The sequence below is a fragment of the Mus musculus genome, chromosome 1 (assembly GCF_000001635.26).
Source record: "Mus musculus strain C57BL/6J chromosome 1, GRCm38.p6 C57BL/6J".
Taxonomy (NCBI): Eukaryota; Metazoa; Chordata; class Mammalia; order Rodentia; family Muridae; genus Mus; species Mus musculus.
Window position 1 is genome coordinate 118,405,191 of NC_000067.6, and position 24,126 is coordinate 118,429,316.

Consider the following 24,126-nt stretch of genomic DNA (forward strand, 5'->3'; position numbering starts at 1 on the left):
CAGTTATCCTAGGTGATTAGTAGAGACTGAAAAACTATATAGATTGTCAAGAGTCTTCATTCAGCAAACATTCTTACTATTCAAGGATGGATGGCTAAGAGCCTTTCTCAAAAAGATCTGTGTGTCTAAGAGAAGACAGAAATGAGCGCTGCTGTGGGGTAATAGAGAGGAAAGTGCTCTAACTGCTTGTGTGTGTGTTGAAAACTTAACCCCCATATTCACATTGATGGCATTTGGGAGTGGAGCCTTTGGAGGTCATCAAAATTTGATGGAGCCAAGATTCTGGGTTCTCCCAGTGGCATTGGTAGCTTTGCTTGATAAGGAAGACTCAGCTAGTGTGCTTGCTTCGATACACCATGATGTGGCAAGAAAACCCTCTCCACAGGCCAGTGCCATGCTGTTCTTGGACTCAGTGTCCCCAGAACTATGACCCAAATAAACTATTATCCAGCCTGAGGTATTTTGTTTTAGCAACAGAAAACAAATTAAGACAGGTTCCTAATCTGTGGCTAAGGGAGGAAGATCTGTACCTATCTACCTGTCTTTTATCTATCTCTTAATCTCTCGCTCATCTCTCTCTGATTTGACCTGGAAGTGCATGAGATCCCGAACCAGGTGCAAACTCTCCTGATGGGAACTCCAGGGCCCATTTGCTGTCTTCCATCCATGGAGAGCTTTGTTGGCGGGGGCTTGTGACCTTGAAACAAGGAATCTGAGTCCTAGTAATTATTCATACCACTTTCTATTTTTGTAAAGTTGCTGCAGATACAAGAATCCTCAAGCACCTTTGCTGAGAGAAGCTGTTTGAAATCAACTTTTTGGGGAGTTCTTGATCTTCACAAAATTAAGACTTCTATTTTCGGATCCTTACTTGAATCAGTGAATTGGTTTTTGGAACTTGGAGGAGGGATGAAACATGCCCTTTCGGAAAACTGTTGCTGTTGTACTCACTTCGGGATAGTGATGTCACCATTGGCATTGTGTATCTTTTTTTTTTTAAATTGTAGTTATAAGCCCATTACATACATTGGCTAATCACATCAAAACAGACACCCTTTTTATTATAAGTGAGTGGACTTAACTAGAATGACCTAACTTTTTTATGTGTGTGTATATGTACATGTGCTGGTGCTTGCAGACCATGGCACATGTGTGAAGGTCAGAGGACAACTTTGGGCGTCAGTTCTCTCCTATCACATGGATCCAAGGGATTGAACTCAGGCCGTCAGGCTTGAGCAGGAAGCACTTTCACCCACTGAGTCATTTTATCTTCCTAGCTAATGAATGAATTTAAGTCTGTAAGAGTTATAAAGGAGAATTCTTCATTTTTGCTTATGTTATCCAGAAATGTCAAGAGTGCTGCTTAAGCAAGTCAAACATTTTCTATTATAAAACATTTGGTGTGCATATACGATTTAGGTATATGTATGTATGCATATATGTGTTCATACATATATGAATGTTATACATGTATGCATGTATGTATGTGAATCCAGGTGCATGTGCACACATAAAGACTCCATCCTTATTATTTAATGAATGTCTGAATAGCATGCTGTTGTGTGGCACATGGTTTGCTGTGTCCTCTAGTGGTCAACATTTGGTTGATTACTATCTGCATTTATAAATAATGCTACAAAGAAGAATTCTGTATTACTTTGTATATGTAAATACATTTCTAGAAGTTGATTTTTCTTCTTATTTTTTAGCTTTTTGAGACAGGGTTTCACTATGTAAACCTGGCCTGAAACTCAATATATATATAGACTAGACTGATCTATCTGCCTCTGTCTTCCAAGTGCTGGGATTAAAGGCATACATTATCATACCAGGTGATTGGCTGATGTTGACAGTTTTTAAATACATTTTTTTTTCCTTTCAGCATTTCATACATGCATACAATGAATTTTGATCACATTCATCCCCCTCTTCCTTCTCCAGGTCTTCCATATCCCTCTAATGTTGACACTGTAAAAGTGTGTGTGTGTGTGTGTGTGTGTGTGTGTGTGAGAGAGAGAGAGAGAGAGAGAGAGAGGGAGCGAGCTTGTGTACGTGTTAGTGAAGGCCAGAAAGGTTGTTTGGTTGTTTGATCCCCTTGAGCAGGAGTTACAGATGGCTGTGAGATGCCTGAAGTGGGTGCCGGGAACCAAACTCTTTGAGACCAGTGTTTTCTTAGCCACTGAGTCATCTCTCCAGCCTAGCTGGTATTCACTTTGCTTCTGAGTCTCTGAGCCTCCCTCTTCTAAGTACACATGCTAATGATACCCTTAACAGTGGGCGAAGGATAGATGGAAGATATTTATGACATGTCGACATTTATCCAATCACTTATTGATTTAGAAGTTGCTGCTTCAGATGTGAAGTAACCATTTTCTCATTTGATATCAGTACTGAGGATCAAACTCACGATCTCACACATGCTGGGCACATGCTCTGTTACAGAGTCACAACACAAACCTGCCATGTTTAATTAATTTCGAGAGAGTCTTACTATGTAGCTTTGGCTGACCTACAGTTTGCTACAGATACCAGGCCGGCCTTGAACCCAGAGAGGTCTGCTCGCCTCTGCCTCTGGAGTGCTGGGATTAAAAGCATGTGCTCACTGTGCCTGGTTGCCATTGCTTATTTTAAAGTGTTGAGATGGAAAGCAGCTTGAGAAGTGCTGTGTTACCTGTTGGGAGGGTCACTCCTTTATTCAGTAGCAGAAGAGAATTCCCCATGCATTATGCCCAAGTTCCTCCTGCATTACACCCAACCTTCTAGACCTTCTGTCTTCAAATTAAACACTCAGACCTTAATAGGCTTTCTTTTTGTCAACTGGGTGTAGCTCACCTCCCTGGGGACATTTGGGCCGATGTGTCAGCTGTTACACTATCAGGTGACATATCAAATGCTCTCCTCCTCCCTTCCTTACCCAAGTCTGGCATTTTCCAGTTCAGATACATCTGGGAAAGCCTTTCAAGCTGGTTGGCATATATGCTTCTTGTTCTTTGGACTTGGAATAAATTTGCTCCAAGGAGTGATCTGTTCACGTGGTGCTCGGAACTGAAAAATTTATCTTTTCTCCTTTTCACCTGTACAGTACATCTATATGGTACAAAGATCCTAATATGCCTGCACCCAGACAGTGCCTCTGTGTATAGAATTATAGTATTATATTTTTAACCTAGATTTTGATGTCATACTTTTCTTTTTCAAAAATAATTTATTTTTATTTTATGTACATTGGTGTTTTGACTGCATGTAAGTCTGTGTGAAGGTGTTGGATCCCCTGGAACACAAGTTGCAAACAGTTGTGAGCTGCCATGTGGGTGCTGGGAGTTAGGCCTGAGTCCTCTGGAAGAGCAGCCAGTGCTTTTAAACGACGAGCCATCTCTCCAGCCCCTAGAATAATAAAATTATTACGATTTTAAAAAACAGGGAATAAGATAGATTTAGATAATTGCCATATTTTTTTTCCTAAACTGGTGTGAATGCATACAAACTTAAAAGTGTTAAATGAGCCAGGTGGTGGTGTCACATGCCTTTAATCCCAGCAGAGTAAGGTGGAAGGCAGAGGCAGGTGGATTTCTGAGTTCGAGGCCAGCCTGGTCTATAAAGTGAGTTCCAGGACCACCAGGGCTACATAGAGAAACTCTGTCTCGAAAAAAAAAAAAGTGTTAAATAAAGCGACATATCTGTCGAATGCTCCAGTATGAAATGGGGACATATGAGACTTCTGTAGGATGGACCATATGTTATATCGTAAAACAAGTCTCAATACATTTAAAAGGATGGAACTCACATAAAGAGTTCTCTGACCACAGTAGAATGAAATTATATATCAATAGGAGAATGGAATTTGAAAATATTGTAAATATGTTCAATTTAAAGTTTGTACCCTTCAGCTACCCATGGCCGAGAGAAACTGCTAAGGAAAAAACTTGTTTGAGGTAAATGAAAACAAAGCCTGCTCCTGGGACTGTTTACAGCACTGTGAATGACCTCCCACAGCTGTGCACGTCACACACTTCAAATGACTGAGGTGGGAGCTCGTGTATGCTTTGTGACAGTTAAACAAAACCTTGTTAGCCACTTGTTCAGGAATAATCTTTATTGAATCCCAGCAATGCTCCATCCAAAAAACCCAAACCCAACCCAAATACCTCCTGAACTAGCTATTCTGCGCAGAAGCCTGCTCAGGGAGAAATGCAGGTTCTTAGCCTCGCTGAGGAGCAGGTGCTGGCTAGTGATGCTGGGGAGGGAGCTCATTTCCCAGTGTTGCAGCCGCTTGTAAGTTGACTAAGTTCCAGGCCAGGCAGCAACTGGGATTAGGCTCAGTGGGTTGCCAAAAACCAAAACACAAACCCAGACAAAGTCAAACCCCACACCTAAATAAACAGAACAAACACCAACAAAATGGGGCTGGAGAAATGGCTAGTGGTTAAGAACATTTCCGGAGATCCTGGGGTTCATTTCCCAGCACCCACGCGGCAGCTCACAGCTGTCTGTAGCTCCAGTTCCAGGGCTTCTGACACCCTCACACAGAGAAACACCAGTGTAGGAAAAACATCAATGAACATGAAATAAAAATAAACCATAAAAAATGCCAACAAAACAAGATTTTAAAAAAAGTAGGAGGGGGCAGGGCAGTGGGTGGTGCCTCGGTGGTGGTGCACACCTTTGATCCCAAAATTTGGGGAGCAGAGGCAGGGGGATTCTCAGAGTTTGAGTCCAGCCTGATCTAAAGAGCAAGCTCCAGGACAGCCAGTACCATGCAGAGAGAACCTGTCTTGAAAAGCCAATTTAAATAAATAAATAAATAAATAAATAAATAAGAATCTTCTATACATTGGAGGGCTTCCATTTCTGTGAAGAGACACTATGACCAAGGCAGCTCTTAAGACAACATTTCATTGGGGCTGGCTTACAGGTTCTGAGGCTCAGTTCATTATCATGGTTGGAAACTTGGGAGTGTGCAGCAGGAGCTGACATCTTGTCTCCCACATGGCTAGGAGGAGGGTCTCAAAGCCCACCTCCACAGTGACACACTTCCAACAAGACCATACCTACACACCTACTCCAACAAGGCTACACCTCCTAATAGTGCCAGCCCTGGGCCACACATATTCAAATCACCACAATTATTGACAAACCAAACCAACCTCACCCCTTGGGGCCCTACCATTTATATGCCCTCTGAAGAGTTCTCAGAATTCCAAACATCACACAATTGCAGAAACTATTGCATGCCTCTGCTAGAACGCAAGACAAATCATGGTCAGCTACAGTGGACAGTCCGAAGCAGCCCCATATCCCTACACCTGGAATTAAAATGAAAACACTTTCTTATAATATTTCTGTGTTTTTAAAGAAACCAACATTCCAGATTTTTCACTATACAATTTGCATACAAACTCTCACTAAGGAGGAACAGGCTCCATTCATCCTCCGAGGCTATTATTTATCAGGTTCCAAAACCACAGAGAGATCACAAGGAAAATAAAAGATAGATTTAGAAGCAACTCCTCAAGGAAAATACTAGGACACTAAACCCAGAGATGTAGCACTTTTTAATATAACATTTTATTAATTCCTTGAGAATTTCATATAGTGTTTTGATCATCTTAACCTCTATTCTCCCTAACTTCAAGTTAAAACAAGTGACTGATCAAGTCCAGTTTGTGCTGACCACATACTCCTAGGAATGGAGCCATCCATCATCAGAGGGTGGCCAACCTACCATTGGTCACACCCTTAAAACTGTCTCCCTTCCCGAGAAGCAGTCAGCTGTCTGAGGTTCCCCAGTTAGGGAGCGAGGCATGTGGACCTCTCACCGCCCATGCTAGAATGTTGACTGGCTTGGTCTCGTGCATGCATATCTTGTGCAAGAACTGCAGCTGCTGTGAGTTGCTGAGTCAGTGGTCCTGCCATGTTCAGAAGACACTGCTGCTCCTGTCCTCTCCAACCTCTGCTTGTACATCCCTTCTTCTTCGTCTTCTGAGACATCATCCTCTCTGTGGTTGGGTAGCCCACTGACACTTACTCTCTGCACTCTGATGTTGTACGTTCCCCAGACATGTGTTAGAGAGATTGTATGCTATGAAAAAGTGGAATGTCTCACAAATGCAAGCTTGGTTTAATATGTGAACAAACTATGTCATATTATAGTTGCAAGAAGACATTTGTGACAAAATTTAGTGAATTCTCATGATTAAAAATTAATCAAGTATTAGGAATAAAGAGCTATTTCCATGATATGATGAAGGCCATCTGTGAAACCCCATTAGTGATGAAAGACTGAATGCTGTCCTACAATCTGGAGTAAAATGAGGCTTTTTTTTTTTTTTTTGCCATGTCTGCTTGGTGTTGTACAGGCAACTAGGAGAGAAAAAGGAGGACAAGATACACATATTGGAAAGGAAAATTTAAAACTCTGCTTTTGCAGATGACATTATTGTGTGTTGAATATTCTGAGTAATCCATTCTAAGGTATTAGAACTAATGAAGACAACAAAGTCAGACTTCAGGGTCAAGGTCAGTAAACAGGATCAGCTCCTCTGTGCCTGCAAAGAGAATGTGAATGGAGCTAAGAAAGCAAGTCTTTTAAGAATAACACTAGGGGCTATTCTTAAAAGCACCCGACTGCTCTTCCGAAGGTCAGGAGTTCAAATCCCAGCAACCACATGGTGGCTCACAACCATCCGTAACAAGATCTGACTCCCTCTTCTGGAGTGTCTGAGGACAGCTACAGTGTACTTACATATAATAAATAAATAAATCTTTAAAAAAAAAAAGAATAACACTAAAGAGAAGAGAAAACTAGGGATAAGCACGAGACGTGTTTACCTGACCTTTGGAATTATAAAATACTACTTAGAAAATGAAAGACCCTGGAAAGCTTGATCTTGATCTTGTTTTGAGGGCACACTCCACATTGGTGTCCAGATCCAGTACACACTCGGCTGAGATCTCATACACCTGTGTTCACGAGCTGACGTGTTGATTGTAAAGTTAATGTTGAAACGTGGGAGACTCAAAAGAGCCTTGGTAAAGAATAGAGTTAGAACACTTTCTTAGCTTGCTACAAAGCTATAGTAATTGAAACCAGTTCCAATAGACTGAAGGGTAGATATATAAATCAGTGGGACAGAAGGAGAGTCCAGAAATAAATGGAAATACTTGTGGCCCATTGATTTTTCTTTTTAAACAAGGCAGTAAGAAGGACAGTTTAGTAGAGGCAAGGGATCGACTTCTCAATAAGTAATGGTGAGACAAGTAGGGGGTCCTTATGCAAACAATGTATTTGGATCTGTACCATATATATTATATGCACACATACACATATATTAACTTTAAATTGATTATAGGCCTAAAGGCAATATATAAAACTAAAATTCTGTGAAGAAAACTTTTGTATAAATCTTGATGCCCTTGAATAGGGCAGCAGTTTGTTTTTCCTTTTTACTATATTGTAATCAAGCTGTGGTTTCTTAACTAACACTAAAGCTGTGGGTAGATTGATCTTCATACAATTTTAAAACTTTGTCAAATGACACCGTCAAGAAATTGAAAAGAGACCCCACAGATTGAGAAAAATATATTTGTAATTCTTATATGTGTTACAGGAGTTTTATCCAGAATATTTTTGAAAGTTCATCAGTAAAATGATATGTGATCTAAGGGCCAGTGTGGTGATATATGTGCCGTTAATATCAACACTTGGGAGGAAAAGGCAGGCAGATTTCTGTGAGTTCCAGGCCAGCTCTACAGAATCCATCCCAGTCTGGGCAGTACACTTTAAAAAACAAAGCCCAATTGAAAATGAGCAAAAAGATTTGATTAAATGTTTCTCCAGAAATGGTGCCTAAATGACCTGGCATTGCCTGAAGACCTTGCCTTAATCCTTAATACAAACCACCACCACCAAAGACTCCTAGCCTTGTATGTTGTGTGTGTGTGTGTGTGTGTGTATCGGTGCATGATCATGCAGTGGTGGTAGAGGCCAAAAGAACATGCTACTTCTAGGGCTAGAGTTACGGGTGGTTTTGAGCTGTCCAACATGGGTGCTGGGCATCAAATTTGGGTCTTCTGGAATAGCAGCAAGTACTTTTGACTGGTAAGCTATTGCTCCAGACACACTTGTTATCTTTTTAACAAGTCATGCCCATGATAAGAAAAGTAAACCCAACCTCCTTAGTCTCAGGAAAATACAAGTTAAAGTTACAGAAAGATAGCACTGCACACCCACAAGAATGGTGTTAAGTTAAAGGGGCGATAGCCAGTGTTGGTGAGGTGTTCAGGAATGTTCATAGTGGGATTATTCATAATGGTCCCAAAGTAGAAACTGCCCAAATACAGAAACACTGTATGGCTATCTGTATGACAGAGTACCTTTAGCCAGACTGTGCGTGAAGAACGCACTGATGTGTGCTACCATGTGAATAAACCTTGGAAGCAGTGTGCTGTGTAAAATGCCATGCATGGACGCCACACATTGTATGTTTCCATTTATATGCAATGTTCAAAATAGCTAAACAGAGTGGGGTGTACCTGTAATCATAGTTATGGCAGGAAGATTGTGAGTGTGAGTCCAGCCTGGGCTATGCAGTCATGCCTTAGAACTATCAAAGAAGAAAAGGTTTTTTTTTTTTTTTTTTTTTTTTTTTTTTTAAATAACCTAAAACAAGGTGTTTGCTGGGGACATAACTCAGTTGGTAGAACATTTACTTAGCATGCACAAAGTCCTGGTTTGAGTCCCTAGCACTGCATAAAGTATGTTTATTGCATGTCTACAATCCCAGCACTTTTGAGGCAGAAGTAGGAAGACTAGAAGTTCAAGGTCACCCATGGCTGTATAGCTAGCTTGAGTCTAGGCTGGAATAAATGAGACCCTAACTCCAATGAATGAATGAACAAATGAATAAATGAATGAACGAATTCAATACAGTAGAGTAAGGCGTGGTGAGAGGTGATGGGGTGGACTGCTCAAGGATAAGTACTAGCTAGCATTTGGAAGCATTAGGAGTGTTCTTGAATGAGACCGGTGGAGGGTACACAGTTTGTGAGTACACTACAACTGCTGGGTTTAGGAAGAGTTAGTGACTTGTGGCTATCCTGTTACCAGAAAGCCTTATGGAAAGTCGCTGAGGGTTGGTGGTCTGAGTTTCATGCTGTGAGAGCAAAGCTGTTACTTGTGGCTCTGTGTTAGAGGCAACAGAAGTCAAGTGTCGGTAGGCCTAGTGGGCGATTCCTGTTCTCTAGAGGAACCAGTGTGTGTGTGCACTGCTCCCTGGCTGTGGGGATCCGTGACTCCCTAACAAGCTGGTTCTCTGCCAGGATCTCATCTCCATGGAGGCTCTGCTTTGTGAAGCTGTAACTTAAGTTGTTATTACCTTCTCCTATCCAGGGTTAAGTGCCTTCATTTTGTAACAAATTGGTATGCTGGGGTTGACGCTAATCCCTTTGTATACATTTACATTTATTTTAAAAGAAGAAAAAAAATCAGTTTCAGTTGGTTGTTGTTTTTGGAAAATTAAGGTTGACATGAAATAAACAGGGGTCATCTGATTTTTTTTTTTTCTATTTAAAAAATATGGGAAATGGTGCCAGTAAGATGCCTTAGTGGATAAAGGTGCTTATTGCCAAGAGTGCTGATCTGTGACTTCAGACTCACATACTAGAAAGAGAGAGCTACTGCAAGTTGTCCTGACCTCCACATGCATGCTGTAGTGTGTGCGCACACTAGTGAAATGTTAAGAGAAATACAGTAAGAAGAAAGAGAACTATTCAGTAGAAAAGAAAGCATTCATGATCTTATTAATTAGCTTATACTTCAATATTTTATGTTCTATCCTCTTTTAAACAATAGGTATATCATATAGCATAATTAAATATAATTTTATTTCCTTGGCAGCTTACATATTTATTAGTATCTCTCTCTCTCTCTTAACTTTCTAAAACATTTTTATAAAACTGTATATGGTAGGTTTGCCTGCACAACAGAGGGAGTCAGATCCCCTGGAACTGGGGTTACAGAAGGTTGTGCGCTGCTGTGTGGGTGCTGGGAACTGAGCCTTGGTCCTCCATAAGGGCAACAAGTGCTCGTAACCACTGATCCATCTCTCCCGCCCCTCCCCTCCGGAGAAATTTTCCTTTTTCTTTTTTAAACGTACGTGTTACAGTACTTTTTCATAAGTTTAAACCCTTTTTAAAGTAATGGGCAGTCTGTAGCACATCAAAGCAGAGAGAACAGTGTTACAAAACGGCTCACCTCCCATATGGCTGTTGTCTGTACACATGCCTCTTGACCATTGAGAGAGTTCTGAGAAGTAGAAAGAGAAGTGATTCTTTAAAAGTTTTAATTTGTGTGGTGATAGGAACTGAACTTGGGTCCCCTACAAGAGCATTGGGCACTCTAAACTGCTGAGCTGTCTGTCCAGCCCCCTAGACAGCTGCTTAAACACGTGCCACTGCCTGAAGGAAGGCAGGGAGGGCCTTCTGAAGACGTAGGGGACATTACACTGCTGGTAGTGAGCTAGTAGAAGGGAGAGTGTGTACCCTGGAGCAGGTGGCTGTAGGTTGAAGGCTAAGGTCTGAGGAGACAAAAAGGAAGAGTTGAAGTCATCTCCATGGGTGTGGAAGCCATGGGGGAAACTAGAAGAAGCTCAGTTAGCAGTGCAGGTGAGTGGCAAAGGGAGGCTGGGCTGGGCTGCTCTGCTTGGAGCTTAGTCTGACGGATGAGTGGCAGTGCCCTCAGCTGAGGTGTTGCTGCGTCCCTAGGAATGTTTTGGCGTCTTCCTGTTTGCCTGACTCTTCCTTGTTCTGGGCACTAAGACCCCTTGGCTCATCAGGCCTTGCTTTAGCAGTCAGTGTAGTTCAACACCTGTCTTCCCACGGACCTGTGTGGTGTTCATGTCTGAATGCTGGGCTGCAGTGTGTGGGCCTTGGGTGGGAGAAGAAAGAGAAGGTGTGCGGCCTGTGGACCATGCCACCAGACAGAACTGGTCAGGTTGAAACAGTTCAAAAACTGGGATAACTCTCATAATTGAGAACAGCAAGCATTAGAACCAGCTCCTTGCCAGGCTCTACCTGTCCTGGAATATGTAACTATGACACCATTATAGGACCAGGGCAGCCAGTCACGTAGCATAAAAACCTGGAGTTCTCTACGCTAAGGAGTTATCTAGATAGGCCCTGAGTGTTGTTAGCCAGTGAATTTCACTTCCTGGATATTCCTTCCAGAAGGTATGTAATTCCTGTTCACCCCGAGTGAGACCTATGCATTCCCATCCCCCACGAGTAAAGCAGTTTGGATAAGCAAGGACTGTCTTCTTCATCAAGGAGTGCCATGGGGCGGGGGTGATGGGGGGTCCCTTCCAGCCCCTCCATTACTTTCAGCACTCCCTCGGACCAAACTGGATTCCCTGTCCCGGACTCAGCCACGCCCTTCCTATGGACACCCCCCCCCCCAAGATGTTCCTAACTCCTCGAGGTCCCCTGCAGCATCTGGGTACACAGGAGATTGAGAACCACAGAGTTCATCCCAGATAGCGCTATTTCTTGCCCCGAGGAACACGGGCTGGAACCCCTATCTTGGAATGGTTCTGTCTTCACTGAGCTGCGTGTTGGTGGCCTTTCGGCATCCCAGGCAGGCACACAGCCTGGCAAGAAAGAGAGAAGAGTGGGGCACGTAGAACAAAACCTGAGGCTCCTGCTGCAATGCATGCTGTGCTGCGATTGCTGCAGGAACTGTGGGAAGAGATGCTGATTGGCAGGCCCGTGCTGCTTTGAACTCAGTGCGAGTGAATTCCACCAAACCTGCCTTCCAGGGTTGGCTACTTAACAGCATCACCCATTTTCTACATAGTTTCTGAGACATTTCCAGGTGGTGTTAATTTATTTTAATTAAGTTATAATTATATAACTCTCCCCCTTTCTTTTTCTCTTTCCAACCCTTTCCATGACCCCTCTTACATACATACACACACACCCACAGGCGCACACACACACAGACACACACACACACACACACACACACACGCTTGTTTGTGGATATGTGTGCCTGTGGGTGTGTGTGTGTGCAGGCACAGCACACATGTAGGTCAGAGGACAAGCTCAGGTGCCTTCTTTCAAGACAGGGTCTCTCCAGTCAGGAGCTTCTCCACTCAGGTGAAGCTAGCTGGACTGAGGCTAAGCTAGCTGACCTGCAAGCTTCAGAGCACCCTCTCGTAAGCGGGCTGGGAGGCCAGTGCTCTTGTACCATCTTTTTACATGTGCTCTGGTGTCTCAGGCTCTTGCAGGTCCCCAGCCATCCTTCGCCTTTGGTTTTAAAGAACAGGACAGCTTATCTTGGTACAGTTTCTGGGCATGTCAGTCTAATCTTGGCAGGGAAGGCATGTTGGCCCTACCTTTTGGTGTATCAGAATGCAGATAGGTCGGCAACTTAACGGTCCTTACTGCCATTGCCAGGGAACATTGCTTCCTGAGAGCTTTCCGAGTGCTTATGCCCTGACCAGTGCTTTGAGTCCATGGTCCGTGTGCTCTAACTGATGTGGAACAATGAATACGTGTGATTTGCTCTTGGAACACTCAGTGAGGCAGTGGCATAGTGGGAAGAAACACAGACTTTGGGACCATGTACAATGTGTTTATTTTACTTTTAATTTTTATATTTTAAAAATATATTACAAGGGTGGTTGTACATGCTATGACACATCTGTAGAGGTCAGAGGACAGCTTTGTGGAATCAATTTTCTTGTTTAGTCTTCACATGGGTTCTAGGGATTGAATTCAGGTCACCAGGCTTGTGTGGTATCTTTATCCATGGAGCCATCTTCCTGACCCTCGTTTTTTTTTTTTTAAAAAGATTTATTTATTTCATTTATATAAGTATACTGTCACTGTCTTCAGACACCAGAACACCAGAAGAGGGCATCGGATCCCATTACAGATGGTTGTGAGCCACCATGTGGTTGTTGAGAATTGAACTTGGGACCTCTGGAAGAGCAGTCAGTGCACTTAACCACTGAGCCATTTCTCCAGCCCTCTGGGCCTCATCTTAAATTACACTCTGTGTGTGTGTGTTATATACACACTTGTGTGCCTTTGTATGCATGCAGAGGCCACAGGTCACTAGGTGTGTTCCTCAATCTCTTCTTTATTCCTTTGCTATGGAGCCTCTCTCTGAACTTGAAGCGTACATGTTTTGCCTAGGCTGGAAGCTTGGAGGCTTCATTCATCTTCAGGTGTCTGCCTTCCTCTGTGCTGGGGGTTACAGGTGCTTGCAAGACCTATGTCCAGCTTGTTACGTGGGTGCTGGATCTGAACTCTTCATGCTTGCGTAACAAGCACTCCCCCAACCCTCACCCCAGCTATCTTTCAGCTCTGAGATGCTGGGTTTTCTGTATGTTTTCCTGGATTAGAATGAAAGGAATTAGTGGTAGGAAAGAGAAGTTGATTAAGAAATGTGTTACTTTGCCTGCTATGGTTAACTAGTTAGCTCTTAAATCTGTCTAGTGAAAGTGAGTCAGCTCAGTGGTAGAACACGTGTTCCTGTGTTCAAGTCTCAGGACTACAAAAATTGCCAACTCAGTTTTAGTACTTTTTTCCCATGCAATTACAGTCCCCAGATGTGATTTTTGAGAGTTTATTTGATATCAAAAACAGTAGTAATCCCAAGTGGAGTTGATGTCAACAGAGAACGTGGTGTCAACAGCCTATCTCCTTTTCTCCGGTTGTCTCTCTTTGTGTCCTTTGCTTGGGAAGGAGGTCTCTTCTGTCCCACCCATCATGACACTCTTCCTGCAGAGCAGGAAAAACAGCCTAGGTGCAGCCTTTGACTTTGCTTAATGTGACCAAGCTTGGGTTAGGGACATTCAGAGGAGCCTGTCCCATCCCAGAACTGAGTTTATTGAGAGGCAGATGGTAAGCCTGGTTACCTGTGGGGACTTTCAGAGGGGGAGCAAAACTGAAGGCAGCCGAAACAGAAGGTTGCTTTCCTGACTGGTACGATTACAAGTCAGGGAACTGTGAAAACTACCAGTTTACCAAACATGTAGCTCACTGGCTCAATTGTTTGGGCTTCGCCATTCTGTTAATAAAACTAATAATTATGTGTTTTTGATCCATTTGCCAAGTGTTCACGCTTCACACCCCATGTGTGACCAAGAGTGTTTCTGCGGCAAGCGCTCTTTGTCTCTGATTGACTGTTTGATAACATTTGAGTGTTCTGCTCTCTGACTCATTTGCTCTCCTGTCTTCCTTTGCAGAATGGACTGCTGAATTATGAAGTATTTCAGACCCAGTTGTAGATCATCACTCCGCCACTCTCTCCTTTATTGCCTACTAGTTATTTAAATTGGACTTTTAATATCCTACCAGCTGCTCTTCAGACACACATGGTGCATTGCTGCCATTCCCGGGATTGCATCTTTGAGACACACACTCTTAGGAGCCTTCAGCAAACAAAGAGGCCACCTCCCGGTACGGCTACCGGGAGGGAGTCATCCTGACCGCCCTCTAGCCTTGGCCAGCTCTGGATTTGAATCCTACCATGGAACCGAGAATGGAGTCCTGTCTGGCCCAGGTGCTGCAGAAGGATGTGGGAAAGCGGCTGCAGGTTGGCCAGGAACTCATAGACTATTTCTCAGACAGACAGAAGTCTGCTGACCTTGAGCACGACCAGACCCTGTTGGATAAGCTTGTGGATGGACTCGCTACCTCTTGGGTGAACTCTAGCAATTACAAGGTAAGCCTTACTTTAGGGGATGCTCTTGAAGGTGTAAGACTGTCTTGGCAGATCAAAATTCGTCTGGAAAACAATCCATTGCAAAGTATTAGCCTGCTTCCTTGACTTTCAATATGACACTTATGTAGGTTATGGGAAGGACATGAGGAAAGACATGTGGGGGCGATTGTCTTGAAAGTTATGGGAAAACATGAGGGAAGGTATGTGGGTGTTTACAAACATTTGCAGCCTTGAAGATGAAGTTTATATCATGTTTTGTGGGGAGGAGACTTTGACATGGTGGTGAGCAGCCGTTCATGAATAAGAGGTGTCTTCACTGATCTCTCAGGGATCAGAGTGTATAGCATTTTACTTTCAAATTACTGTTTTGAAGTCTACTGGGACCTGGCCAGAAACAATTTGGGTTGTCAAGGAGTGCCTTTGACCCATGGGTAGTGGTGTAGAAGAGATAGTTTTCAGATGTGAAGATTAGAGCTCTTATAACATAGGTGGGGAGTGGGAGTGGGAGGGTGTGTGGAGGAGGTGGCTATCCACAGATTATTTATGTTGTGAGCATTTTACCATTCAGGGTTGAGCTTCATGAATGCAAACTACAGGGTGCTTGAAGCCCTGGAGAGGTGTCCTTGCCTTAGTCCCTCCTGCATCTTTCCTCTCATCCCTTGACATCAGGGTTCAATTAACAGGGGAAGGAAGCTTTCTGTTCTGTAGACTTTGTTAAGGGGCCCCAGACGCCTGGTCTCTTGCAGATCTTTACTGACTCAGGCTGATCTGGATATCGGAACTGGTGCTTACAGAATTCCTCTTGCTTTGCTTCCCACATGCTTTTAAGCCCCAGTCTGAACCAAGAGCGCTGAGCTCCTATGTTTCTTGAAGATGTTACTAGCACATAGTAGTTCATTCACCCTTGGGTTTATAGTTTTCCTTCTTTTTTTTTTTTTTTTTTTTTTTTTTTTGGTTTTTTGAGACAGGGTTTCTCTGTGTAGCCCTGGCTGTCCTGGAACTCACTTTGAAGACCAGGCTGGCCTCGAAATCAGAAATCCGCTTGCCACTGCCTCCCAAGTGCTGGGATCAAAAGTGTGTGCCACCACGCCCAACTCCTTCCTGTCGTTGAAGCTGAGCTGAGATCCTGTCTGTCTTACTTATTGGGCAGAAGTTAACAAGTGCATCCCATGGCCAGGCTGCCTGGTACTCTCAGGTCAGACAGAGTCCACTTGTGCTTTTGAGGGCTCATAGGCTACCTTGTCTGTCTGTATCATGGCTCCAGTACTCCTGTGTGTATATCAAGAAGCATTTGGTAGAAACTGAAGGGTACTGTAAGGAAATTTAGCAAGCCTGGTATTAGCTAAGGTAATATCTCTGAGGAAGAAGAATGCTTTCAGAAGCTTGAAGCCGACCTTGTGCATGCCCCCTGGCCAGTTGGCCTTACTTCCTCCTTCCCTTCCTGCAGTGCCACCAGGCAGTGCCACCTGGCAATGTCCTCGGATGCCTGTCCATGTTGACTTAACTGCTGTTCTCTGCAAAGGTGCTTCCTCCCTCCCCTGAGGCCAGTTGTATTCACTTGAGTTGAGAGGTACTTGAGTTGAGGCTGACTGTCCTAGGAAGGGGCCGGTTTAAGGTTGGGACTGGAATAATACTGCTGTTAATTAGCAACTTGTGGAGCCTGTTTCACTGAGCAATGTAATGTCTCAGGTTCCCCATTTATCATGCCAGGATAACCAAATTATTTACTAATAATTAAAGATTATTTTTATTTTGTGTATGAATGTTTGCCTGCATGTTTGTTTGGGTACTACACATATATGGTGCCCGTGGAGGAGAGATGAGGGCATCAGATCTCTTTGAACTGGAGTTACAGATGATTTTGAGCTACATGTGGATGCTGGGAACCAAACGTGGGTTCTTTGCAAAATCAGTTAATGCTCTTAACCTCTAGGCCTCTGTTTCAGCCTCTTAAAAGGTTGGTGTGTGTGTGTGTGTGTGTGTGTGTGTGTGTGTGTGTGTATCTGAGTGTGTGTGTGCATGTTTGTGTGTATGGGAGTGTGCATATGCCATGGTGTGTGTGTGTGTGTGTGTGTGTGTGTGTGCATGTTTGTGTGTATGTGAGTGTGCATATGCCATGGTGTGTGTGCAGGTTGGAGAACAGCATCAGGTGTTAGTCCTTACCTTCCTTTCCCTTGGTTTAAGACAGGGTCACTTCTTGCTCACTACTGTTGCATATAGCAGGTTAGCTGACGTATACACTTCTGGGTGAGAGCCTTCTGATTCCACCTCTCATCTTCCCATAGATTATAAATGCACCTCCATGTCTAGCTTTTATGTGGTTCTGGGAAGCTGAGCTCAGGTCCTTGTGCATGTGTGGCAAGCGCTTTATCCCCTAAGCCGTCTCCCCAGTCAGATAATAAAGTTTTTATGAGCCCTGAATGAGAGAGTGGGTCTCAGTTATTTCTTGCCTGCTGCATACTAAGCTCCTTAGTGGTGGCTCCTGTCTAGTGGGGGTGCTGGTTAGAACTTGTGATTGCTTCCCTACTCAGGTACAGCATGTGGCTGCATGAACTACATGGGATTCTGAGCAAGGCACACATAAGCAGCACTACTGCCTGCAGAATCTGGAGAATTCAGTATTTTCAGAATGGATTTGTAAAGTCACAGGACAGAAGGTTTAGGACTTAGCACTCAGGAGCAGTTCTTTTATCTTTGCTCTTCCATGTTCTCTCTCCTTCCCTCCACTTTCCTCGCCTGCCCTTTTTTTTCTTATCTCTTCTTTTTGATACAGGGTCTTCTGTGTAGCCCAGACTGGCCTGAACTTTGCTGATCTTCCTCCTGTCTCCAGTTTCCAAGTGCTGGGATGACAGCAGGTGTGTGGGCAGTAATTGTAAGCAGAGCAGGCTGTAGACAAGGACAGTGAAAAAGATTGGGTTCAGGACCAGCTTCCTTGGAACCGAGTCCTCTAAGCTTTTGTTGTGCTGTGTGGTGCGGCGCAGATGAGATGAGATAAATGAGCTGTGCCCTTCAGTGCTCTAATGTCTGCTGCTTTAATACAGATGGCTGTGTAGCCCGGGGCTGTTCTGCGGTTCCTGCTGTGGCTCCTGTGGCTCCTGCTGGATAGAGCCCACTCCCTTGGAGGTATTGACGTGCTGGCTTTGTCTGTTCTGTGAGTGCAGAGACAGCCTTGCTCCCAGCTGGAGCCTGGGCCTGGGCCTGGTAGGGGCTCAGCAAATACTGGATACAGGGCAGACTTGAACTGTACACTGCTCAGCAGTTGTGGTGGTGAAATCTGGGTGCTAATTCCTTTGGGTCCTCCTTTAATTTTCTTAATCTTAGGATTTCTGAGAACCTGAGGTACATTTTATTAGACTTTAATTTTAGAATAGTAGGAATAGAAGAAGGGCCTACCAATCAGGACTTTGAAGATGTACTTGTAGATTCTTTTTGAGTAAGGGCTGAAGGGATGGTAAGAAAAAGATGATGGAATTTTGGCCTTCTGAAGCGATAATACTTATGTGTTACTCCTTTCTTTCCCCTTTTTCTTTTGTGTGTGGGAGGGTCGTGTGTGCAGGCCAGAGGCCAGTCTTAGGTTGTCAAGGCTGGCTGCGGCTAGTCAGTGAGCTCCAGGGATCTTCTAGTCAGCACCTCCTCAGCGGTGGCATTCTGTGGATACTGGGATTGAACTCAACTCAGATTTAAGTACCCCTGTGGCTAGCCTTTACTGACCAAGTGATTTTCCCAGTCCTTATTTTCTTAACAGGAAAGGTAAATGAATGCCGTGGAGACATCGCCCCACTATGAAGCTCATGCTGGCCTAGAACTCTTTGGTCCATTTGCCTGGCATTGTGTGTGTGCCTTCAAAGTGCTGGCATTTACAGGTGTGACCCATGATACTGGTTTGATTGGGTCTTGAATAAATTTACTTTGTTTTCCTAACTCTTAGACAAATTGTGTGAAACAGAGACAGACAGACAGACAGACAGACATATGCTCGCTCACACGCGTGTGTGGGTCAGAGAACATCTTTGTAGCATTTGTTCTCCTATTCCACCATCTAGGTCTTAGGAGTTGAACTCAGATTTTCAGGCTTGGCTGCAAGCACCTGCCTGCCTGGTTTTCTTTAAGGACCTTGTTGTTATCAACTTGACACAGACGAGATTAACCTGCTATGGTAGTTTGAATGGTCTCTCATGGTTTGGGGCATTTGAAGACTTGGTCCCTAGTTGCTGGCACTCCTTGGGGAGGTTTAGGAGGTATACTCTTGCTGGAGGAGGGATGGGACTGAGGGCTTTGAGAGAAAAATTCCCTGCATACTTCTAGTTTGCGCTCTGTTTCATGTTTGTATTTGAAGATGGAAGGTATCAGAGTACTGTGCCTGCTCCCATGCCTTCCCTCGGGAACCCTTTGCCCAGAAAAATAATCCTCTTCTCTTAAGTTGCCTTGGCCACGATGTTTTATCAAAGCAACAGAAAAGTAGCTAACACACTTGGCAAGAGGGAAACTCAACTGAGGACTTGGCTTTTTTCTATCAGACTGGTCTGTGGGACATTTTTTGAGTAATGATTGATGTCGGAGGGCCCAGTCTACTGTGAGTGGTGCTACCACTGGGCAGGCAGTTTCTGGTTATTTAAGACAGCAGGCTGAGCACGCCAGGGGAAGCCAGCCAGTAAACTACCTTCCTCCATGGTTGCCACTTCTGTTCCTGCCTCTTGGCTTATATGCGGTGGCTTTCCTCATCAATGAGCTGTGATCTAGAAGTATAAATAAGTCCAAAAACCCTTTCCTTTCCAAATTTCTTTTGGCCAGTGTTCTTTTGTTTAAGACTTATTTTGATTATCCGTGCATGTGGCTGCAGGTATTTAAGGATTGCCTAGAGCTGGAGTTACAGGCAGTTGTGAGCCACTCAGTGTGGGTGCTGGGAACTGAACTTGGGTTTTCTGGAAGAGCAGGAAATACTCCTAACCACAAAGCCATCTCTCAAGCCCCTTTTATTCAGTGCTTTATCAAATCAACAGAAAAGCATCTTAATTTTATACATGAGGCAATTCCTGCTGGTGGTTATGGAAATGAGTCTTCAGTCGGGGTCCTTTCCATTCCTGCTCCAGTCTTCCATAAGATCCTAAAGGCCAGACAGGTCAGTATATTCAGGTAATTTGAGTCACAAAAACAGCTTAAGCTAACACATGAATGAATAGGCTTTGCCATGTCCCAGCAAAACTTAATTCACAGAAACTTTGGCCTTGTTCTCAGTAACACTGAATACCTTTGATATGACTCAGGTGAACACCTTTTCTTCAGCATGGGAACCATTAATGATTCATCAGGAAGAAAAGTGGGGATTCTAATTTACATGTAATTTGGGAATAGTGGCATTAGTTTAGATCAGGGCACTTTATGTTTAATCCTTTATTTGAGGAACACTTGAGTTCTGTTAGGCTGACATTGTCATGTACAGTGAACTGACCTTGGGCTTTCTTGACTGGTAGAAGTCCTCTCGAGGGGCTGGAGATCTCAGTCAGTAAAGCGTCTCTCTTGGAAGCATGAGGACTTGAGTTCAGATTCCCCAGCACCCACAAAAGACCGGATGCAGTGGCATATATCTGTCACCCCAATGCAGGGGCTGGGGGAAGTGGAGACCAGCCAGCCTCCCTGAATCCATGAACTCCAGGGTTAGTGAGAGCCCTGTCTCAATAAGGTGGAAAGCAATAGTAGATGACTAGTGTTGATACCAAGTCATTTTTAAAAAATAATTTGTTTTATGTGTAAGTGTCTTGCTTCCATGCATGTACGAGTACCATGTGTGTGCTTGGTGTTCTCATCATATCCCCTGGAACTGGAGTTACAGATGTTAGTGAGCCACTATGTAGATGCTGAGAACTGAACCCAGTTAGTTAAATACTATTAACCACTGAGCCATCCCACCTGCCCAGGATACCAAGTCATCTTAAGGGTTCAGTAGTTGGTTATTTAAATACCAGTACAGGGCTGTCAAGATGGCTCAGTGGGGAGAGGCATTTGTGCACAGGCCCAATGACCTGAGTTCCATTTCTAGGTCTCACAAGGTGGAAGGAGCTAACCCCGACTGTCTAAGGTTGTCTTCTGACCTTCACAATGTGTGACCTGTTCCTGTGCTTGCTCTTTCCTCTCTCTCACACACACACACACACACACACACACACAAGAACACGCACATTCTATGTAATTTAAATACTCATAATCCAGAAAGGGTGCTTCTTAGCCTGGAATAACTTATGAAGTGTCTGACTTTTTCTAGTGACCATGGGAGATTGGAAGCTCTTCTTACTGGAGGTTTCTCTTTAGATTATTCTCACTTTAGAAATAAAATGAAACTCCCAAACTTTGAACATGGCTGCTTTCAGTGAGCTCTGCTCTTCTCTTCCCCTTTCCCTTCCCCTTCCCCTTTCCTTTTCCCCTTTTCCCCTTTTTTCCCTTTTTTCCCTTTTCCCTTTCCCCCCCTTTTCCCCCTTTTTCCCTTTTCCCCCTTTTTTCCCTTTTTCCCCCTTTTTTCCATTTTTTTCCCTTTTTTCCCTTTTTCCCCCTTTTTCCCTTTTTCCTCTTTCCCCCTTTTCCCCCCTTTCCCCTTCTTTTCCCCTTTTCCCCTTCTTTCCCCCTTCTTTCCCCCTTCTTTTCCCCTTCTTTTCCCCTTTTCCCCCTTTTTTCCCCTTTTCCTTTTTTCCCTTTTTCCCTTTTTTCCTTTTTCCCTTTTTTCCCTTTATTTCCCTTCCCCCCCCCTTTTCCCTTTTTTTCCCTTCTTTCCCTTTTTTCCCTTTTTCCTTTTTTCCTTTTTTCCTTTTTCCCTTTTTTCCTTTTTCCCTTTCCCTTTCCCTTCCCTTCCCAGACTGGGTTTCACTGTGTCTTAGTCAGGGTTTCTATTCCTGCACAAACATGACCAAGAAGCAAGTTGGGGAGGAAAGGGTTTATTCAGCTTACATTTTCCACATTGCTGTTCAGCGCTGAACGAAGTCAGGACTGGAACTCAAGCAGGTCAGGAAGCAGGAGCTGATGCAGAGGCCACGGAGGGATGTTCTTTACTGGCTTGCTTCCCCTAGCTTGCTCAGCCTGCTCTCTCATAGAACCAAGACTACCAGCCCAGAGATGGTCCCACCCACAAGGGGCCTTTCCCCCTTGATCACTAATTGAGAAAATGCCTTACAGTTGGATCTCAATGGAGGCATTTCCTCAACTGAAGCTCCTTTCTCTGTGATAACTCCAGCTGTGTCAAGTTGACACATAACTAGCCAGTACACACTGTATAGCCCTTGCTGGCCTGGAACTCTCTCTGTAGACCAGGCTGACCTGGACTCAGAGATTCTCCTGTCTTTGCCTCCTCCTGAGTGCTCGGATTCCCAGCCTTTCCTTTCTGGTTTCGGTGGTGAACAAGTGAAGGAAGGGAAGGATGCTAGGTATGTTCATGCACATATTCAAAGCCATCATGTTCCCACTCACTGTTGTGTTCCAAACTAAGAATGATGGTGCACTCCTTTAATCCCAGCACTTGGGAGGCAGAGGCATGCGAATTTCTGAGTTCGAGGCCAGCCTGGTATACAGAGTGAGTTCCAGGACAGTCAGGGCTGCACCAAGAAACCCCGTCTCGAAAAACCAAAAAAAAAAAAAAAAAAGAATAAAAGAGAATGATCCCCTCCAGGAGGCTGGAGGGTTGTTGCAGCCTGAGGCAACTGAGAGGGACTTAGCTGTGTAGTTTCTTCCACCAATCTTGCCATTTTTACTCTGCCTGCAGTGTGGCTGCATAGCTTCTTATCCTCAACAGTGTGTGTGCCGTTGGTGAGCTCTGTGGCCATCCAGCACCCTGGAGGAGGGCAGAGCTTCTGTGAGTACAGCCTTACAGACTTTCTCCTAGCATCCTAGAGCAGCACAGTTGTGTGTGAATTACAGGCCTTTCTCATCAGTCCTCATAGCTCCGCAGCCCTAAAAACCTAGTTTTTCCCATACCTTTGTCAGAACTGTCATGAAGCTTTATTTATTTACCAGTTGCCTAGGACATGTTTCCCTGCAGAAGGAGGACTGTTGTTGCTCCCTCAGAGAATGTACAAGGGGTTATATAATACATTGTGGTTTACCTCCCTATCACTCCCCAAATTTTGTGTCCCAAAACACACCTGTCTTCAAGTTCTAGATAAGCGATTGTGGACCTATGTGCAATATTGTGAAATGATAATGGCAGCCTGTGGCTAGGACACATTCACCGTGTGCCAGAAACTGTATGAGGTGCATACATACTGTTATTTCCATTTTGCAGATGAAAAAAATTGATGCTCAGACAAGTCAGGTGACTTGTTTGGGGTAATGATGATCTAATAAGTAAGGTTTCTGGAATTTGAACAAAGTCTTTATGCAATATCCAGGGTTAAGCATGTGGAGTCACACTGTATGAAGAGAATGGGAGTGGTCTCTGCCTTCACACTATGTGGCTGGTATCTAGGCTGAGCAGGTTTGTTTAATGTAGTTTGTGTGAGTCTACTTCTGTCCGTGGCTGTCTCACTGCCGCACTGCTGGGAACTTGAACTTGAAGCTTCCCAGTTCCTTCTAAATTAGCCTCTGTAGCTTCCTTGCCCTACAGGCTGTTACAGTGATTGGAGGAGCAGCTAGAGCATACAGGAGGATAGGAGCACATTGCGCAATGTGAGTGCAATCATGAACAGTCCAGTGTAAATTGTCCCATGAGAATGAGTATGGATGCTTTAAGTGGAAAGATGAAAAAGGTTAGTAGGGCGTCCTTAGTTAATGACCTCGATGGAAAAGTGAGGTATGGCCTTGAGGACTGAGAAGCTAAGTTACAAGCAGCCTTGTCTGGTCCCCCTCTGGGCAGCACTATCTCTGTGGCCTGTAGAAAGGTTAGTTTTGACTAAGCTACATCTCAGAGCTCAGTGACACATGCATTTATGTGCTGGAGGGGGATGTATGGACAATTAATTAGGGAGGTGCCTCTTATCTCTTGCCTATCTCCCAGCCTTGGCTCCTTCCGTGAGGCTCATGTTTCCTTCCCTTGTCCTTGAGAAGAGAGCCAGACTAAATGGGTTCAGACTAAATGACTTCTGCTTCTTTTCTGGCTGACTGCTTGGTTCCACCAAGTGATGTGCCCTTTAGAAAACCTGGAAGGAGGCTCTTGCAGGCCTTCCTTTAGTGTTGGCATAAGGGTTGCTAGAAGTTAGTTTCTGTGGATCAATTAAAATAGGTGCCTCTTCTGTGAGTAGAAAGGCTATAGTGAGCTAAGCAAAAGCAGATAACGCAGGGTATGTTATTCCAAGAAAATGTGTGGATTGTCAAGTGAAAACGGTCTTTGTGATATTTGTAGTTGATGACTTTTTTCTAAATGCACGCTCGTGTGTGTGTGTGTGTGTGTGTGTGTGTGTGTGTAGGCATATGCACAGACA

At 44.1% G+C, this 24,126-nt stretch overlaps 1 protein-coding gene across 50 annotated transcripts in view; it reads left to right on the plus strand.

Moving 5' to 3' along the window:
• The window catches only part of Clasp1 (CLIP associating protein 1), a 220,405-nt gene that overhangs the window by 16,133 nt on the left and 180,146 nt on the right, over positions 1 to 24,126 (plus strand). For all 50 annotated transcript variants that reach the window (NM_001359328.1, NM_001359331.1, NM_001359335.1 and 47 more), the window contains exon 2: positions 14,250 to 14,728. In NM_001359328.1, coding sequence (NP_001346257.1) covers positions 14,534 to 14,728 — 195 coding nt within the window. In that variant the 5' untranslated portion in view covers positions 14,250 to 14,533. The remainder of the gene's footprint in view (positions 1 to 14,249; positions 14,729 to 24,126) is intronic.